Raw genomic sequence first — 18,389 nt, forward strand, 5'->3', positions numbered from 1 at the left:
AGCTGTGGTTACCTGTTTGATGTCCCACAGCTATAGTGGCTAAAGTGTTCCTATCACTTTGTAGCACATTGTGCCACTAGGTTAAAATAAGCTGTTGAGTGTTGCTGCCCTTACTAGTTTTACAATACTTTTAGTTACTTTGTTTTTTGAAATGATGCCTCACCATGTTGTCCAGGCTCACCTTGAACTAATGATCCTCCTGCCTCAGTCTCCTGAGTGGCTGGGGTTATGGGCACGTGCCTCTGCTCCCAACTCTATTTTTTAATGCTGTAAGTAGTCATCTGAGAGAGAGCCTAGATACACTGACAAGGACACACTAGAGAGTCCAGCTGAGGTTTACCGAGTTGATTCAGTTCTTCTTCTGTTCATCACTGTGGCCATCAAACGTCACATGTGTCCACCGAGATGCAGGATGGTCATTAAAGAATAGGCTCCAAGTGTCAGAAGACCTGGGTGGGTGCAGAACGCCTAACTATCCTGCATACTTTGGTCAGATCACCTCTTTAGCACCCAGATATTCCATCTGTGGGTGCAGGATGATGTTACTATTTGCCCTTGCCTTCCTCTCAGGGACTGGGTAAGGATCAAAAAGATAATGTATGAGCCATTGCTATAGACACCATGAATCACAGAAAGCATGCAAGGCATCGTGATTTATAATGGCCCCAGTCAACTAAAAGCCCATTTACCAGGCTCATTGCTTCAAACATTAAGCCTTTTTGGCTGATAAAAGCTGAGAAAAGTTTGGTCCCTGGAGAGAAGCCATTTTATTTTTTTAAAAACAAGGCTGTTAAACCTTGGATAAGAACCTCTTTCAGCTCTTCTATGTTTTGAATAATAATCAATGAAAGCTCAGTTAAGATCTACTTTCCAACTGTGGTTGCAGTATACTTGCAAAGCCCGTACACATCAGCCTTGTTACTACTGCTTGCCACGTGCACAATTTGAAATTTGGCATGTTGGTGAAAAATTCAATATCACTGGGCTAAACCTTACTCTGCACACTCCCCAATGTCCATTGAGCATCTGTTGAAGTCTGCTTTTTCATTACTTATGCCATGTAAAGCCCGTCTAGGGATTAATTTCCTACCTTAAATTAAAGCAGAAATTAAGACTCAGCCATCTCACATCAGCATAGAAGCTTTGGTGGGGATGATACAGTGAGAAGATTATTTTCTTCTATCAAATTTGTCTCTTCCTGTTTTTCATCTAGATGGTCTAGAATGTCACTTAGAATAAATTTTTGTTTATATGAAAAGTCTTTGTAGTATCTACCATTTAAAAAAAAGACAGGAGTAGGGGGAAAGCCAAAGCGGCAAAATCTTATTTTTCACTCTTTCATGTTTTGTTTTGTTTTTTTTAATCTTTGCACCCTTGGTGAGTTTGAATGAGACTGGAGTTTGGAGATGGCCTTATTTGCTTCAGGGAAGAGTGAAATTTATCAAAGCTTTATTCTAGCTTTAAATTTTATGCAAACACTGTTTTACTATATAAATGTAAATATATGTTACTAGTAGAATCTAAAAATCTTGAATCTTAAAATGTTTAAGTAAAACTGACTCTCCAGGAATGTTAGACTGTTTTTTTATCCATGGACTGCATATGCCTCAGAGCTCACTAACTAACTGGACTTGAGTCCAGTTCACTCAAGCAGGCAGTTCTTCCCATAGTATGATTGTGGGAGGATCATTAAGTTTTGTAACTGGAAGAGATCATGAAAGTATCATGCAAGCCCTTTATTTTTCAGGTGAGCTCAGACAGGTTTAATGGCCTATGGAGACATACAGCTGGATTCAGGGTGACTTAACTCTATTGTTCTATTACTAAGAGTTCTAACAAGTGATTCTCACACCTGATGGTGCACACAGGTCACTGCAGGTTTCTTCAGGATGAGGTTCTAATCCAGGATGGTTGGGGCAGGCCCTGAGATTGCATTTCTAACAACGACACTGACTCTGCAGTTTGACATACCCACTTTGGTTCATAGATGCTAGAGTACATTTCCTAAAATTGGTTTGACTTTGATGTCTTCAGTAATGTTAAGGACTCTTTTAACTCACCACCCTATCTGAATCAATCAAACATCTCATTTATAGACCTGCCATATATATGACATGCATGTCTTTGGCGAAAATCAAATGTGCCTGTTTTGTACTCAAGGGTTTATCAGTCAATTCACAACAAAACAAAATCGATCATTAGGAAGTAAAAGTAGCAGTAATTTAAATGTAGGAAGCAAAAACACAGCAATTGAAAACCATAGCCTAAGTCTGTACCTAATAATGTCTTACTAATAAATAACCCCTAAATTGTGAGAATCTGCTCCAACTGGTGAACATTAGGATCTGAGAAAGTTTAGTGTTTGTTGATGTTCTCCTTTAATTCTGGTAATGCAGTATATTTCAGCATGAATCCAAATATTTTAGTAGTTATTAATAACTCATTGGACTTATAAAATAGCCCTTAGTTAAAAATACAAATGAAAGTCTGTGAAATATCATGTTTGTTGCCAAAGACCAAAGACATGCATTTTGAAAACAGTAATCATTCAACATTGTTGAAAATCATAGAGTACATTAAAAAAAGAAGTCTGTGCTGAGTGTGGGTAAGCCATATTCATTCCTACAGGATGTGCTTTTCCATGCATCTGATGCTACAGTGAGAGCTGATTTAAGGAATGTGTGATGATGGCTCTTTAGATCGTAATTCTCCTGTCAGTAGGATTCAGCATCTCATGGCTTTATTCTGATGTCTTCAAGGTTGCCCAGAAGGTGCTCAAGAATGCCAAGCAGGCATGCCAAAGACTAGGACAGTACAGAATGCCATTTGCTTGGGCAGCAAGGTAAGGAGAACAACTTTTATAACATAAATAGATAGACAGGTAGATAAGTAGATAGACTTATTTGGTTTGTTATCCAAGTCAAAGAGGATCTGAATGTGTAAAGCTGAGAGTAAGCAAGCCTAAGTGTGAAAAATCATGTAGCAGACTTACACAGAAGAAAGGTGTTGGACAAAGCGTAGCCATCTACCACTGAAAGGGTGCGCAGGAGGTGAGCTCAAGAGGGATTCCAGGTCCCTGCCACATGCTTCCAGCTAGGAGTAGGAAGCAGCTGGGGGCAGTTGAGGAGGACTGCAGTGGCCTCTCCCTGTGGTCTTTACTTCTTATGCATTTGAATGTGTGTGCTGTTTCCTATGCACAAGCCTGTCTGCTGGAACTGTTTTCTGTGTAAATTGAATTAGTTACATTCATCCTCATTAGTATTTTCCATATTTTTAGATAATGAGGTTTCTGTTGACTACAGCCAATTGAATAGTTATTAGGCTTTGCAGAGGACCAGAGTTAAATGATGAATTTATTTTGATGTTTTGGAAACCCAGTTTAGGAATCTTGTTTTGCTATTTCAGGACATTGTTTAAAGATGCATCTGGAAACCTTGATAAAAATGCCAGATTTTCTGCAGTCTACAGGCAAGACAGTAATAAGCTATCGAATGATGACATGCTCAAGTTACTTGCAGACTTTCGGAAGTGAGTTTAAATTCTTACTTGTTTCCACGCCTGAGAAACAGAGGTTGCATGGTGGGGGGAGAGAGATGGGAACAGTCACATAACTTGCTCACCTCAGACTTCAGAGGGAATGGGGAATGGGCACAGAACATCTCCCCAAGTCCTTCAGAAGGAAGAAAAGATTTGGAACCAGCAGAGTAACCTGGTTATTTTTAATTCTGTATGGGATGTTTGGGGTGGTGCTGAGAGGGATAGGTTAGGGGGTAGAGTTGTGCCTAAAAAAGGAATCTGTTGAGGGGCTCTGTCAAGAGTTGAGAAGAGGCACAGCAAAGCCCTCTCAAGAGGAAATAGGAAGAAGAGAGCTACTTCAAGTGACATCAGAAAGACACAATTACTGGGTTTGATTTCCTGATTGGGTGTTAGGGTGGAAGGAGCCGGAGAGAGGTGGATAGTCTGAGATAAACAATTCCTAGGGATGGGAAATTGGGCGAAAGATAACAACTTACATAGTATTTACTTTTTTGCACGAATTATTCTAAATGCTCTTTTAATAATAATGAGAGTATCATTTTCCTTATAGAACTTCTATAACAATAATGCTGTGAACTGCATGACTTCAAGAAACAGATATTTATTCATAGTGCTGAGGGCTTACAGCCTGAAATCAAGATGTTGGCAGGGCCACACCCTCAAAAGTCTTTAGAGGAAGATCCTTCCTTGTCCCTTCTAGCTTCTGGTGGCCTCTGGCATTCTTTGGCTCATGGCCAAATGCCCTCCAGTCTCTGCTTCTGTGTTCATGTGACTGTGTTCCTATCTCTGGATTTCCTTCTTAGGAGGAATACTAGCCACATTGGAGCAGGCTAATTAGAGAGACCTTGTGTTAACAGATTATATCTGCAAAGACCCTGTTTCCTTATATAGCCACATTCATTCAGGGATTAGGAATTTGCCAGATCTTTTTGGAGGATACATTTCAATCTATAACAGTGATTCATGAAGAGATTAAGCGGTATTATTACCACATCACATAGCTGGTAGTAGGTGGAAGTCAGTGTGCCTGAGGGGCATTCTCTCTCTCTCTGTCTCTCTCTCTCTCTCTCTCTCTCTCTTTTTTTTTTTTTTTTGCAGTATTTGGGATTGAACTGAGGGATGCTCTGCCGCTGAGCTACATCCCCGGGCCTTTTTTTAAAAATCGATTTTATTTTTTAAATACACGACAGCGGAATACATTACAATTCTTATTACACATATAGAGCACAGTTTTTCATATCTCTGTATATAAAGTATGTTCACACCAATTCATGTTTTCATACATGTACTTGTCCATCACATTCCACCATCATTGCTAACCCCTGCCCCCTCCCTTCCCCTCCCACCCCTCTGCCCTATCTAGAGTTCATTTATTCCTCCCATGCTTCCCCTCCCTGCCCCGCTATGAGTCAGTCTCCTTATATCAGAGAAAACATTCAGCATTTGTTTTTTGGGGGGATTAACATTATCTTTTCCAACGCTATCCATTTACCTGCAAATGCCATGATTTTATTCTCTTTTATTGCTGAGTAATATTCCATTGTGAATATATGCCACATTTTTTTAATCGTTCATCTACTGAAAGGCATCTAGATTGGTTCCACAGTTTAGCTATTGTGAATTGTGCTGCTATAAACATTGATGTGGCTATGTCCCTGTAGTATGCTGTTTTTAAGTCCTTTTGGTTATAGACCGAGGAGAGGGATAGCTGGGTCAAATGGTGGTTTCATTCCCAGTTTTCCAAGGAATCTCCATACTGCTTTCCATATTGGCTGCACCAATTTGCAGTCCCACCAGCAATGTATGAGTGTACCTTTTCCCCATATCCTCGCCAACACTTATTGTTGTTTGTCTTCATAATAGCTGCCATTCTTACTGGAGTAAGATGATATCTTAGAGTAGTTTTGATTTGCATTTCTCTAATTGCTAGAGATGATGTACATTTTTCCATATATTTGTTGATTGATTGTATACCCAGGCCTTTTTATTTTTTTATTTTGAGACAATATCTTGCTAAGTTGCTGACATCAGCCTCAAATTTGTAATCCTCTTGCTTCAGCCTCTCAAGTAGCTAAGATTACAGGTGTGCACCACTGCATCTGACATGAGGGTCTGTATTTTTAACCTGTGCTCTTTTGTAGCTCCATCCTAATAAGTTCACTTCTGAACCTGTGAAACTGATTTCTTTTATGGGGAGATTGATATTAGAGTTGTTCTAGCTGAGCTCTCAGAATAACAATGAAATAAAATGAAAGGAATGGCCCAGAGTGGGTACTCATAGGTAAATAATAGCCATAGATAAATAATAATGACTCATATTTTTATTTGAAAATAAAATATCAAAATACCAATATTATCAGTTTGCCTGAAAATCAAGAATGGCTGTTTAGTTTTCTGTAACTTCAGTTAAACTTTTTTCTTCTCTTTCTTCAGTGGAAGAATAGAAAAGACATAGATATTAGAAAGAGGCTCAGTAAGTTCCAAAACCATAGAGATGTACTATTAATGAGAATTTAAGCACACCCATGTCAGCAGGTGGCTTCAGCCTTCCATGATGTGCAGTCTTTGTCAGAGAATTCAAAAGGTAGAAATCTTAGATGGATCCAGGTAGGTCTCTTTGAAACTGATGAAGGATTCTTAAAGTCCTTTGATTATGTGATTCTACAGTTTTTTATTGCCTTTCTGTTTATTTGGGACTTTAATGAGAAATAAAACCTCAGTTTGCTATCACTAAGGTAGTTATCTCTGCTGTATCTATAAGGTTTGCCAGTTCAGCAGTACAGTACACACCCATTTGGTTGCTTCTAAATGAACCTTTACCCCCACATTTAGGTCACTGAAGCAGGGGTCCATAAGGAGGTAGGTAAAGAATGAAGACTGCTAGGTTAGCCTCCCAGGATTCCTGGGCCACAGGGGCTGCTGTCACCATCCAACAGCAGTGTGCCCTGGTAAGGACATAAGGCTTAGTCAGAGAGTGCTTCTAGATTTCTGTGAATGTGCTACCATTCTTAGAAGATGAAATGAAAGAACAGCACTTTATTTTTATACTTAAAAGAGGTTCTTTCATTTATAAACATAATACATGATCATCATAGAAATTTGGGGAAATGCAAAAGAGTAAGAGGAGGAGAAATGGTTTACTCCTAATTTTACCTTTCACAGAGGACCATGCTGAATTTTTAAAAAATATTTATTTTTAGTTTTAGATGGACACAATACCTTTATTTTATTTATTTATTTTTATGTGGTCCTGAGGATCAAACCCAGTGCCTCCTACATGCCAGGCAAGTGCTCTACTGCTGAGCTACAGCCCCAGCCCCCATGCTGAACTTTGAAGGAGTATTTTCTTTATATGTACTTTATGGAGTTATAGTCATGCTAGATACATATATTTATATAGATTTAAGCATATGTTTTTCTCTGTAATAACAAGCATTTCCTGAAGGTTAATAAATTTTTATAAATATAATTTTAATGCCTATTAATGAATATTATAATAACCTATTGAGCAGGTGAACCATAGACTAGATCTTTACCTCAATTTTTGATAGAATATTTCTGATTTTTCAGGTTTATAAACATGAACCACAGTTAGCATCTTTAAAAAAAAAGTATCATAATGATCATGGGAAATGTATTATATATACCTTATTGTCATATAGTAATTATTGTCATTTTGGGTTTTTGTTTTTTTTTTTTACTTTTTTCTGGAAGTTTTTAACCTTCCTTATAAATAATAAATTAATTTTTTGAAAAGCTAGTTGCTTATAGTTAAATAGATCACAGTATCTTATCTCACTAGATTTTATGAAAATCTTTTTTCTTTTTTAAAAATAGTTTTAGTTGTGGGTGGACATACTGCCTTTATTTTATTCATTTATTTTTATGTGATGCTGAAGATCGAACCCAGCGCCTCACAGATTCTAGGCATGCGCTCTACCACTGAGCTGCAACCCTAGACCCTCATGCAACTCTTAATAAACATGATGTAGGTCTACATGAATTCACTTAAGAAGGTAAACATAATTGATTAAGAAGAAGAAATTGTACCTATGTCCTTATTTTTTAGAAGAAAATATATATTTTTGTATACAAATAGAGAAATGAACAGGCAAACAGCTAGGAAAGATGAACAAGCATAAAAATAGTCATATAGGATATATACCAAAATTTTAGCATTGTTCTTTTTCTTTCCACTTTATTTCTTTGTGGGAAATATCTCATGTCAGTAGCCTGAGTACCAGCTTAAATCCAAGCTATTGTTTCTGCTCCTGTGATTTAAAAATATATATGAGAAAAAATTCTTAAAACTTCCCAAGTTTTTACAGAATTGCTGCCAACGTTCCTAAGCCTTTCTTCCCTTTTCCCTTGTAGATAATTATCCCTGGATATGTTCCGAATTAGTAACAAAACAGTTCTATCAGACGGATAGTAAAGCTGACATATGTGCCCTGAAAATATTTGTATCTAGAAGAAAGACTTGGGGTTTTAAATTTTACATTTTTATTTGATCCTGGTGTTATCTTTAACTTCTGTTGGAAATCCAAAGGCATAAGTATTAAAATGGAGTATTTTTGTTAAAATGTAGACCTTTTTAAATGCTACTACCTCAGGTCTTTTAGGTAAGAATGTGACTAGGGTTTTTAGGTGTCTGTATTCAGACATTTATTTTCTTTGCATCCCCATTTTACATTCTCACCCCTGCTTCACTCTGTTGACACTGTATCAAGCTAGGTAGGACTACTTGATTTTCTCAAACCTACTGTGGACCTTGACTTTACCATACTCTTCCTCTGTCCAAATTGTGTCCCCATCCTTTCCCATTGGCAGCACACAGATTACAAACACAGCATGCATGTCCCTTATCAATCTGTGTTTCTTTGAGAGAACTCTCCTCATTTTTCAGTACTCAGTCCATAGCTCATATCCTTTTGAGGAGACCTGGGGCAAGTTTCTTGGCTTCTTTGCCCAAGTCTTGTCTTCTTTTTAAGGGTGGGTCATAATAACCCTGCCACCTAGAGCAGTGGTGATGATGAATAAAAGGCCATGTTAGAGTGGTATTTCTCTGCTGGTCTCGTCTCCTTTGTTGCTTCTAAGTAGAGCTAGACACTAAACCTTCTGGTAGAGATTTGTACATGCTGCATGAGAGTAATTATCCTCCTTTGTCATAAGTAGTTGACAATATGAAGAGGTTTTGTCCTCTTGAGGACTGGAAGTATATCTCACTTGTACTTTGCCCATAGTACTGAGTATAGTGTCCATTGTAACACATCTTGAGCACTTGATAAATGCTTATTGGATTTTCTCATAGATATAACTTTATAAATGATTTTTGTTTAAACAAAAACATGTCATTTCTTTCAATCATATGTTTCTTTTTATTTTTTATGTTTTTCTTACTTTATTAAACCTTACTAGTATATACAAATAAACAGACATCTAAAAACCTTAGTCTCATTCTTACTTAGAACAAACACTCAGACAACAGTGAAAAAATCTTATTTTTATAAGAGTTAAGAAATCATGAAGATGTTTCCAGGCACTATCTTCATTGATGGCTTCTTATCCTTTTTTCTGGGACTCCAGATAATATTTGGCCCCTACAGCTACCACAAAAGCAGCAAATCCCCATTTGAGTCCTTTGAGTAATGCACCAACAAAGGAAACATTGTGTGCAAAGCCAAACATTTGTCTCCAAGCTTCACTTCAGTCCCCTGGACCCCTGCGCCCTTTTGCAGCCAGCTTCTCCTGGAATGTTGATATAATGTGAAACTTTGAATGTTGCCCTTTCTATCCCCCATGGTCTACAGTTGGAAGTTACAGTTTTCCATGAATATATTCAGGTACATATCCATGTCCAAGGGGCCATTATGCCTTTTTAAGATGATTCTTTTAAAATGCTTTTGAATTAATGCTTTTGAATACATATGATCACATGAACTTTTTCTATATTTGAAGTGAATCTTAAGTTTGGTGGAGATCAACCTCCACTGAAGGGGGTGGCTCCTGCTCAGGAAAAGTGCTGGTATACTTTCCCTGACAGCAGTCTGACCTCTCCAGACACTCAATATTCAACCTTCCAGCCAGAGCAACCAGAAATAGAAGGGGTTTTTTTGTTGGTGTTTTTGTTTTATGATACCACAGCTTTTAGGGATTATTTCCTTTTACAAAATGCTATTAGATTAAATTCACCATCAGCAAGCATGCCTGTATAGCCAATTAACCATTGTAATGGAACAATCCAGAAAGTAGGAAAGAGAGGTCCAAGCTGCAGAAATACATAGGGAAGGACCCCAAGTCCAGGGACACAGGATGACTGCTAGTTTGTGATTCTATTCCCCTTCCCTCTGTGAAAATTGTTGAGTCAGCAGGAATGTTCTTGCTGTTGGAAGAAAGAGCTTTTCCTAAGAAAAAGGTTGATCCTAGCACCTAAGTCTACACACAGACAGGAGCATTTTCCAGGTGCCAGATATCTTAAGTACATCTATATCAGATTGATTCAGTTTTAAAATGGGTATTCATGTTCAAGCATTATTTTGTAAATTTTTACATAAAATATAGACTTTTTAGCACTAAAAACAAAAAACATCTGATTCCAGTAATGAGAGAATTCACCACATGTGGCACACACACATTCACAGCACCACTTGGAAATACATAAAAAAATGGCAGCAGAGATTTTGATTTTTAGTAAGCCAGGTTCAACAACACCCATAAACTTTTGAAATAGGTTTAAGATCATGTTTTTAAAAACTTAAAGCTGGTAAACAGCTTTCACAAAGCCTTGTGGTATAGACTGAGCTCAGATCTGTGCTTGGAAACATTTGGAAATACTGCCCGCATAGAAGCAGCACTGCAAGGAAAAGATCTCAGTAGAGAGGAAACAGTAAGAAATAGATGTATTTAGGTATGAAGTACATAATATGTTGTAGAAATATTTCCAGTGAAGATTGTTTATTTAAAATTTGTCTGCTTAGAAGTCTAGCTCTCTCAAAAATTTAAATGTGGATGATATTGGAGTGATGTTTTTAAAATAAAGAAGATGCCTAATCATTCCTAGATGGAAATAACAAGGAGCAAGTGAAAAAACACTACTCTTGGATACTTAGTTTTAAAACTGTTGTTTATAATAAATGGAATATTTTGGGCTGGGGCTGTAGCTCAATGGTAGAGTGCTTGCCTCACATGTGTGAGGCACTGGGTTTGATCCTCAGCACCACATAAAAATAAAGATGTTGTATACATATATAACTAAAAAATATTTTTAAAAAATAAATGGAATATTTCAAACTCAGGGAAGCAGACACAATGTCATAGGTTTTTATAAGATTTTGTGGATTGCAGTGTTTTCTGGGATGTTGCAATGCTAAATTGCTCAAATAAAGAGGTGGAGTGGGGCAATATGTGCCAGGAAATTTTCACCTGCATAAAATCCCATGCATCTGAGGGTCAATTCCGCTAAAGAACTTTGTGTGATGTATACCATTGTGGTAATACATAGCGCTTGGGATGTAGTTGGGAGCTCTCAGGAAGTGACTGTAGAGGAAACACTAACCCTTCTCCTGCTGGAAAAGACAGACCATGTGTTTGTGTGAAACATCTCTCACAGTGGCCATAGAGGCAAAACGCAGGGAGATGCTGCACTGTACCTGGAGATCTCTTAGCTAGAACTCTTTTTAACCAAAGAAAGAATTTATTGACTTATGAGATATTGACTTGCCTTCCTGATTATTGTATCTCTTGGGATTTCAGTGAATTGCACATTTAAACTCATGTGCAAATATAAGACAAGTGGAAATGAGAGACCTTCAGAGAAAGAGATTCTGCATCTTAGCACCAGGAAGGGATGGGCTGAGAAGGAACGAGTCAACATGGCCTCTGGTTGTAAGAAAGCAAGAATTTCAAATTTTTATAGGTCCTAATTCAGATAAATAAGATTCCAAGATATACTGAGAATTTTCATGTGAGACTGCTTAATGGACAGCAGTAATGTCAGAGGATTCTTTAAAAATAAGAAGTAGGAACTTTTAAAAAATGGGATCAAAACCAAATGCTGAGTCTGTTGGCCACTAAGCTCTTACGTTCCTTGGCCACACTCTGAAAGAAATTGTTAAACAGGTGGCTTATGAAGAGCCATGTGGTGGCATTCTGTCTTCTAGGAATAGGTCATGTCATATTGAGCTAGTTATCCTACCTCCCTCATTTCTTCCCTATTTTAAAGGTTGCTAAGCTGGTGAAGTAGAGAAATGCAAGGCCCTGGCAGAATGAATTTATCATGTTTATATCCTTTGAACAAATCAGAAAAGTGTTACACTTGTGAGTAGGCGTTGTTCAGTTGCTGGAATAATCAGACACCAGGAAGGGTGTTTAACAGACTAGTGTTCATCTGGAAAGGGGCCTCTGGAGATTTGAGAAGGAGCCTGTTCTTAGCAATATTCTGTGCAGTATCTTCATCAATAATGTTTATGAGGATATAATGTACTGATTAAATGTCTTCATGACTTAAAGCTCTTAGGAATATTTAATACATTAGATCTTAGACTCTGGATTCAGATCAATTAGAAATGGCTCAAATGTAAAAAGATGAAATTTCATTAGGTAAAATAAAATCCTATTCTGAAGTCCAAAATCATAATTGTATAAAGACAGGGCACAGAGATGAGCATGATAATAAAGCATGTGAAAACAGATGTTGAGATTTTAGGTGATTTATAATTTAATGTGGGTCACTAGGGTGATGTGGTTATCAAAAGTAATGACATTGGGGCTGCATTAGTAAATGAGTTATTGCTCAAACCAGACAATTGCTCTACTCCAGCTGGTCAGACTACACAGCTCCTAATCTGTGAAGTTCTGCACCATGATTTAATAGCATGTTCTTCAGGGAGAGAAGTGGCATTAAAAGAAGGCACCGAAGTGCTAAGAATGGAGGACTTGAGAATGTGGGGCTCTAGGTGGTTGACAGATAGAGGGACAGAACCAGCCCCCTTGAGGAACAGATGCTTGGGGAAAGTAAATTTCACTATACTAAGAGGAAGAGCAGCCTGCCATGGGAATGGCTGTATGGAAAGTTTCCTTGCCACTGGGAAGGGTTGGAGAGCAGCAGTGCTTGTCAGGAACATCAGAGGAAATGCCTGTATTGGATTGAGTCAGATCAAAGACAAACAACTGTTTCATTGAGTAGTGTCTATTTTCTACCCAGCATTTTTTTAGCCATTGGGACCTAATGATTTCTAATTCTGAATGTTGATGGTTCTAAATAAGTGTTCTAAATAATACTTTCTAACTGTTTTATTGGTGTTCTTTATCTAGACCCATGCTGTTCAACACCGTAGCTTATGACACATTTGGTTGTTGAGCACTTGAAATATAGATAGTCTGAACTGAGAAGCACACACCTGGTTTTGAAGACTTTGCACATTATTATACTGATTATATACTGAAATTGTAATATTTTGGATCTGTCAGATTAAATTAAATATAGTATTAAAATTAATTTTACCGAAGGTTGGGGATGTGGCTCAGTGGTAGACCACTTGCTCAGCACACCCAAGGACCTGGGTCCGACCTCCATACTGCAAAATAATAATAATAATAATATTTTGCTGGTTTTCTTTTTACAGTTTCTTCAGGTGGCTACTAGAAAATATAACTGCTTTTGTGGCTTGCTTCATAAATGCACTTCTCTTGGAAGTGCTGCTCTCGAATTTAGGTTTCGTAGTTAGTAAGTTATAAGTGTTTGATGTGCTCTTCTTTTGTTTGTAGACCTGAGAAGATGGCAAAACTCCCAGTGATTTTAGGCAATCTAGACATTACAATTGATAATGTTTCCTTGGATTTCCCTAGTAAGTATAAGTTCTATATAGTAAACAGACAAGTTTTTTGTTTGATTGGTTTTTACTTTAGTTGAATTGTTCTGAATATCTTTTCAGATTATGTGAATTCATCATACATACCCATGAAGCAATTTGAAGCCTGTACTAAAACTCCAATCACATTTGAAGTAGAGGAATTTGTGCCCTGCATACCAAAACACACTCAGCCTTACACTGTCTACAACAATCATCTTTATGTTTATCCTAAATACTTGAAATATGATAGTCAAAAGTCTTTTGCCAAGGTGAGTGCGAAGATTGCAGTTTCATTCTTGATATCAAACTCTTCTTTAGGATTTGACTTCCCTTGTACTTTTATATTTACGTATTCTAACTTTTTGTTGTTATTTTTTGTTATTTTCTTTTCTTTTAATATTGCCACAGGCCAGAAATATTGCTATTTGCATTGAATTCAAAGATTCAGATGAGGAAGACTCTCAGCCTCTAAAGGTTTGATTTTTTTATGCATATTCACCTGCATATTCTGATTTTTCTGTTTTAAAAGTGCATTTGCATGCTGTTGTATAACTAAACAAATTTAGCAATTTTAATTGACATAAACCAAAAATATATGGTGTTACATCATATAACTAAGTATGCTGAACCTTGTAGAATATGGAATACTCACATGCTGGCTCCTAATTGACTATTTTGTTATTCTCTTTAGGGATGAAATTTCTTATACATATGTTGTTTATGCTGTAGGACACCACTTTCTTAACAATTCAGTAAATCCATATTGTGTACATGTCATGAGGCAGGCATTATATGGGTATTAAGAATTATGATATTAGTAATATTGATATGGAATTAATAATCAACAAATGATTTTAATTAAATGCATATCATGGGACAGCAGTACAATAGTAGTGGATTTTAGATAACATTTGTTGAATACTGTTTGTACTTTGGGCACTGCTCTTATGTGTACCTTAACTTTTTTAATTCTCATAACAGTGTTTTGAGTTAGATATTATTCAGATCCATATTTTTAGACGAGTAATGCACAGAATATGAATAAATTGCTCATAACATACATTAGTAGAAATGAGATTTAAATCCAGGAAGTCTAGCTACAGAGCTCAATTTTTTTACTGTGTTAAAATGACCTTCCAAAAAGGGAAGGAGACAAAAAAAAGGAATATATTATCTACCTGCAAGAAATTTACAGCTTAGTGAGAAACTCAAACATGAAGAAAAAGCTCCGGGCACACAGAAGGTATGGAAATAGATTTTTTTACAAAACTGAATAATTAGTGAGGAAAAATGCTGAGAGGACACAAAAGAAGGAGTTACCAGATTTCGAAGGATGCATGAGTTTGCTTGGTGCAACACAAGGGCAAAGGTCTTTTGGGCAGGGGTGGAGGTATAAAAGGGAATTGTGAGCAAGTCCTTAGCCTATGGGGTGCAGTGGGAATGGGAGCAGGCAAATAGTCCTGGAGATGCCCAGGTGGGTGGTCTGGGAGGGCCTGCAAGCCAGTAGTCTCCTAGGCAGAAGAAATCTGTCTGAGGAGGTTGTGTTGTTTTTGCTGTAGGACACCACTTTCTTAACAATGCATCTGAGTTTAATTTTTTACTCCTCTAATTGAACCCTTGTGTTTGCCCTTGCTAACTCTTATTTCAGTGCATTTATGGCAGACCTGGTGGCCCAGTATTCACAAGAAGCGCCTTTGCTGCGGTTTTACACCATCACCAGAACCCAGAATTTTATGATGAGGTAAGTGATGTTTTCAAGGGGAAAACCCAATTCAACAGTTTTAAAGGATATTTCAACTTATTTGCTTGCTATAGCAAAAGTAAAGAGAAGCTGCATGCCATAATGAAATTATAGCAATAGAACTGAATATTGAAATATTTGTTTTAAATATTTTTTCCTAATAATTAATGTCTTCTCTGTTGAACAATAAAAATTTAGAGTTGGGAATGTAGCTCAGTGGAACAGCACCTACCTAGCATGCATGAGGCCATGGGTTTGATCCCTAGCATCACAGTAACAAACAAATAAATAAGTAAATACATAAATGCCTACATATGTATATATACTTAGAAAATGCAAGTAACATAGAAAAGAAAAAATCATAGTCCTACCATTACTACCACAGTTAATATCCTGGCATAGTTCCTTTCAAATTCATATTTGAGTATAATTGCATTTGTTGGACCTGAGAGTCTTCCTTTTTTATCATTGGGGAAAATGCATGAGAACCACTTTTTACTGCCTTACACAATTTACTGGAGAGACAAACCTCTTACAGAGATGAGTGTCACATAGTGTTTTAAGCAGATAACATACAACATTTGAGCTCACTGCAATAGCAACAGGAAGTGTCTATGAGATTACCTACTCATGTACCACAGTTAATTTTATGAAGTTATGATTTACTGCATCTTTATGTTTGTTTACATTTTTCTTGGCTATGCATGGCACCATGTATGGTCTGTAAATGTGTCTATAAATTGATAAATTTCAACTTTTTATAAGAGATTTATGTATATCTTATGGTAGTAAATGTTGCATTCACAACATATCTAATGTTTTCCTTAATTTTAAAAATATTTCTAGGCTATATGGTTTGTCTGTAAGTTTTTTTCAAATTGTTGAGAATCTCCAGAAAAATTCTGCATAGGGCTTGGGCAGGGTAGCTCACTGGTGGAGCACGTGCTTGGCCCTGAATTCAACCTCTAGCACTATAAAATGAAAACAAAATTATACATGTAATTGGCCCCACATAGTTCAAATCCATGTTATTCAAGGATCAACAGTAGTTCATAAAAGCTGCTATTCAAATCTACTTTGAAATGTTCTAACTTGGTCTTTCATATGCTTTGGTTGTGTGAAGTTAGCATAATGGTCAGAGTCCTGTGCTTTCCAGTTCTTGTAGATTTGAAATGTCCATCATCTATCTCTTCTGTTTCTGGGCAGTGGATTCAGGATCCATTTCTGTCTTGGCACTGCTTACAGCTCAGCTGTCTTTGAATACAATCGCTAATAACAGTTTGGAGAACAAAATGTACATTGTACACATATCTCCACTTTTGCAAGAATTTTTGATGCTTTATAATGTTGGAAAGATTGTTATTTTGTCTTCCTTGCAGATTAAAATAGAATTGCCCACCCAGCTACATGAAAAGCACCACTTGTTGTTCACATTCTTCCATGTCAGCTGTGATAACTCAAGTAAAGGAAGCACAAAGAAGAAGGATGTTGTTGAAACACAAGGTTGATGTTTAATCATTTCCACACTAGATTCTTAAATTGATTTTGATTCTGAACTTGCATTGTTTTGTATGAGATTTGTAGGTAACACAAAAATAGCATTCCTGGGTTGCATATATAAATTTATGCAACTAAACATAACTGCAACTAAACCGAAAGATGACTTAGAAAACCCAGCCAATAAAGTATTGTACTTAGAAAAGGGCAGTGGGCAGAATTAGTATTGGCTGCATTTTTGCTGTGGCCAGAATAAAAGGAATTTTTCAATTCTGAGGCCAAAGTACATTTTAGAAAATATCCTGCAATCATAGTTAGTCTTTTAAATTTCTTATTTTGATTGATATTAACAGTTCTGGAAAAAAAATCAATTACTTTGGCTTTCTTTCACAAGGTTTTGCATACTGAGAGTGGGTTTTTGTTCTTTGTTTTCAACAGTGGGCTATTCCTGGCTGCCTCTCTTGAAGGATGGAAGAGTGGTGACCAATGAGCAGCACATCCCTGTTTCTGCTAACCTTCCATCAGGCTATCTTGGCTACCAGGAGCTTGGGATGGGCAGGGTACGGGATTTGAAGACTAATTTATCTCAGTTCCTTAAAAAAAAAAAAACATTAAAGAACAACTAAAACAACAACACAAAGTAGCACACAAACTTTTTACCATTTCCAGCGTTTTGATTTTTGTTATTCATTATCATGTAAATATTGGCAGTTAGAAGCCATTTCAGTTTATATTTACCCCAATGTCAGAATTATAGTGTGGGCATCTTATAAGCCTTGAACTGGCAATGCCTCAGTGGGGAAATAGAAACTTGAAGACATTGGTGAAGGAAGAAGTCAGACTCTGAAAAGTAGTCAGTCATGCTCAAATGAGGAGTTTTTAGGGTCATGAAAATTATTAGGAATTTTCTTCCAGCTTACTATAAATCCAGAAAGCAAATCTATTTCCACATAGAAGCCCATTCTGAAATTTTTCTGATTCATGAAAGCAGTGTTTCTCAGCACTTAAATAATACCAAATTTCAGTATAAGTTATGGACAAATAGTTAAGGTCTGCCAAAAGAAGGGTAAATCATATAACTTTCAGTTATAATTTTAAGCCTAAACGTGACCAAAAAAGGAGGTTTCAGAAGTTAAAATCAACACAGATACTTGACTCTTCCAGTAAGAAAAGTGTTTTTCTTAGGAAAGGACAGAAATTAGTATCTGCTGCATTCTTGCTTTGGCCAAGCATAGCTATTTGAGTCCTCACTTCCTCATCAGTCCTCACTGATGATCATATTGGAAGCTCAGATAGTTAATGTTTTGTAATTTTTTTCCCCTGCATATTTTTTCAGCATTATGGTCCAGAAATTAAATGGGTAGATGGAGGCAAGCCATTGCTGAAAGTTTCAACTCATTTGGTTTCTACAGTGTATACTCAGGTATGTGCTGGTCCATTAAAATTAGCAGTGATTGCTCTGTGATTGAGTTTGTACTTCTTTTTTTTGTAAAACAGAACAGCAGTATGTTATACAGATATACTTTTACTCTATGGATCTTTGTTTAAAGAAAGTACATAGAAGCTACTCATATGTAATATATATAATATATTATATATATTAATATAATATATATTATATTAATATAAATGATATAAATGACTAGTACAAGTAATATTTTCAACAATTTTCCTCTTATGCTGGAGGATCTTTTTGACGTTCTCATTTTTATGTGGTCAGTTTCATAATCGTAAAAACCATGCATGCTTGCTTGTAAGAAGCA

General features: G+C 36.7%; 1 protein-coding gene across 21 annotated transcripts in view; it reads left to right on the forward strand.

Moving 5' to 3' along the window:
• Dock9 (dedicator of cytokinesis 9) overlaps positions 1-18,389 on the forward strand; it is a 280,827-nt gene that overhangs the window by 172,123 nt on the left and 90,315 nt on the right. For all 21 annotated transcript variants that reach the window (XM_046454796.2, XM_046454805.2, XM_058582766.1 and 18 more), the window contains exons 14-22: positions 2,760-2,842; positions 3,406-3,528; positions 13,303-13,382; positions 13,470-13,657; positions 13,797-13,862; positions 15,037-15,129; positions 16,509-16,632; positions 17,065-17,186; positions 17,963-18,049. In XM_046454796.2, the coding sequence (XP_046310752.1) occupies positions 2,760-2,842; positions 3,406-3,528; positions 13,303-13,382; positions 13,470-13,657; positions 13,797-13,862; positions 15,037-15,129; positions 16,509-16,632; positions 17,065-17,186; positions 17,963-18,049 (966 nt within the window). The remainder of the gene's footprint in view (positions 1-2,759; positions 2,843-3,405; positions 3,529-13,302; positions 13,383-13,469; positions 13,658-13,796; positions 13,863-15,036; positions 15,130-16,508; positions 16,633-17,064; positions 17,187-17,962; positions 18,050-18,389) is intronic.

Source organism: Marmota monax, unplaced genomic scaffold (genome assembly GCF_021218885.2).
Source record: "Marmota monax isolate L192 unplaced genomic scaffold, Marmota_monax_Labrador192_F-V1.1 WCK01_AAM20220418_F8-fsc00026, whole genome shotgun sequence".
Lineage (NCBI taxonomy): Eukaryota > Metazoa > Chordata > Mammalia > Rodentia > Sciuridae > Marmota > Marmota monax.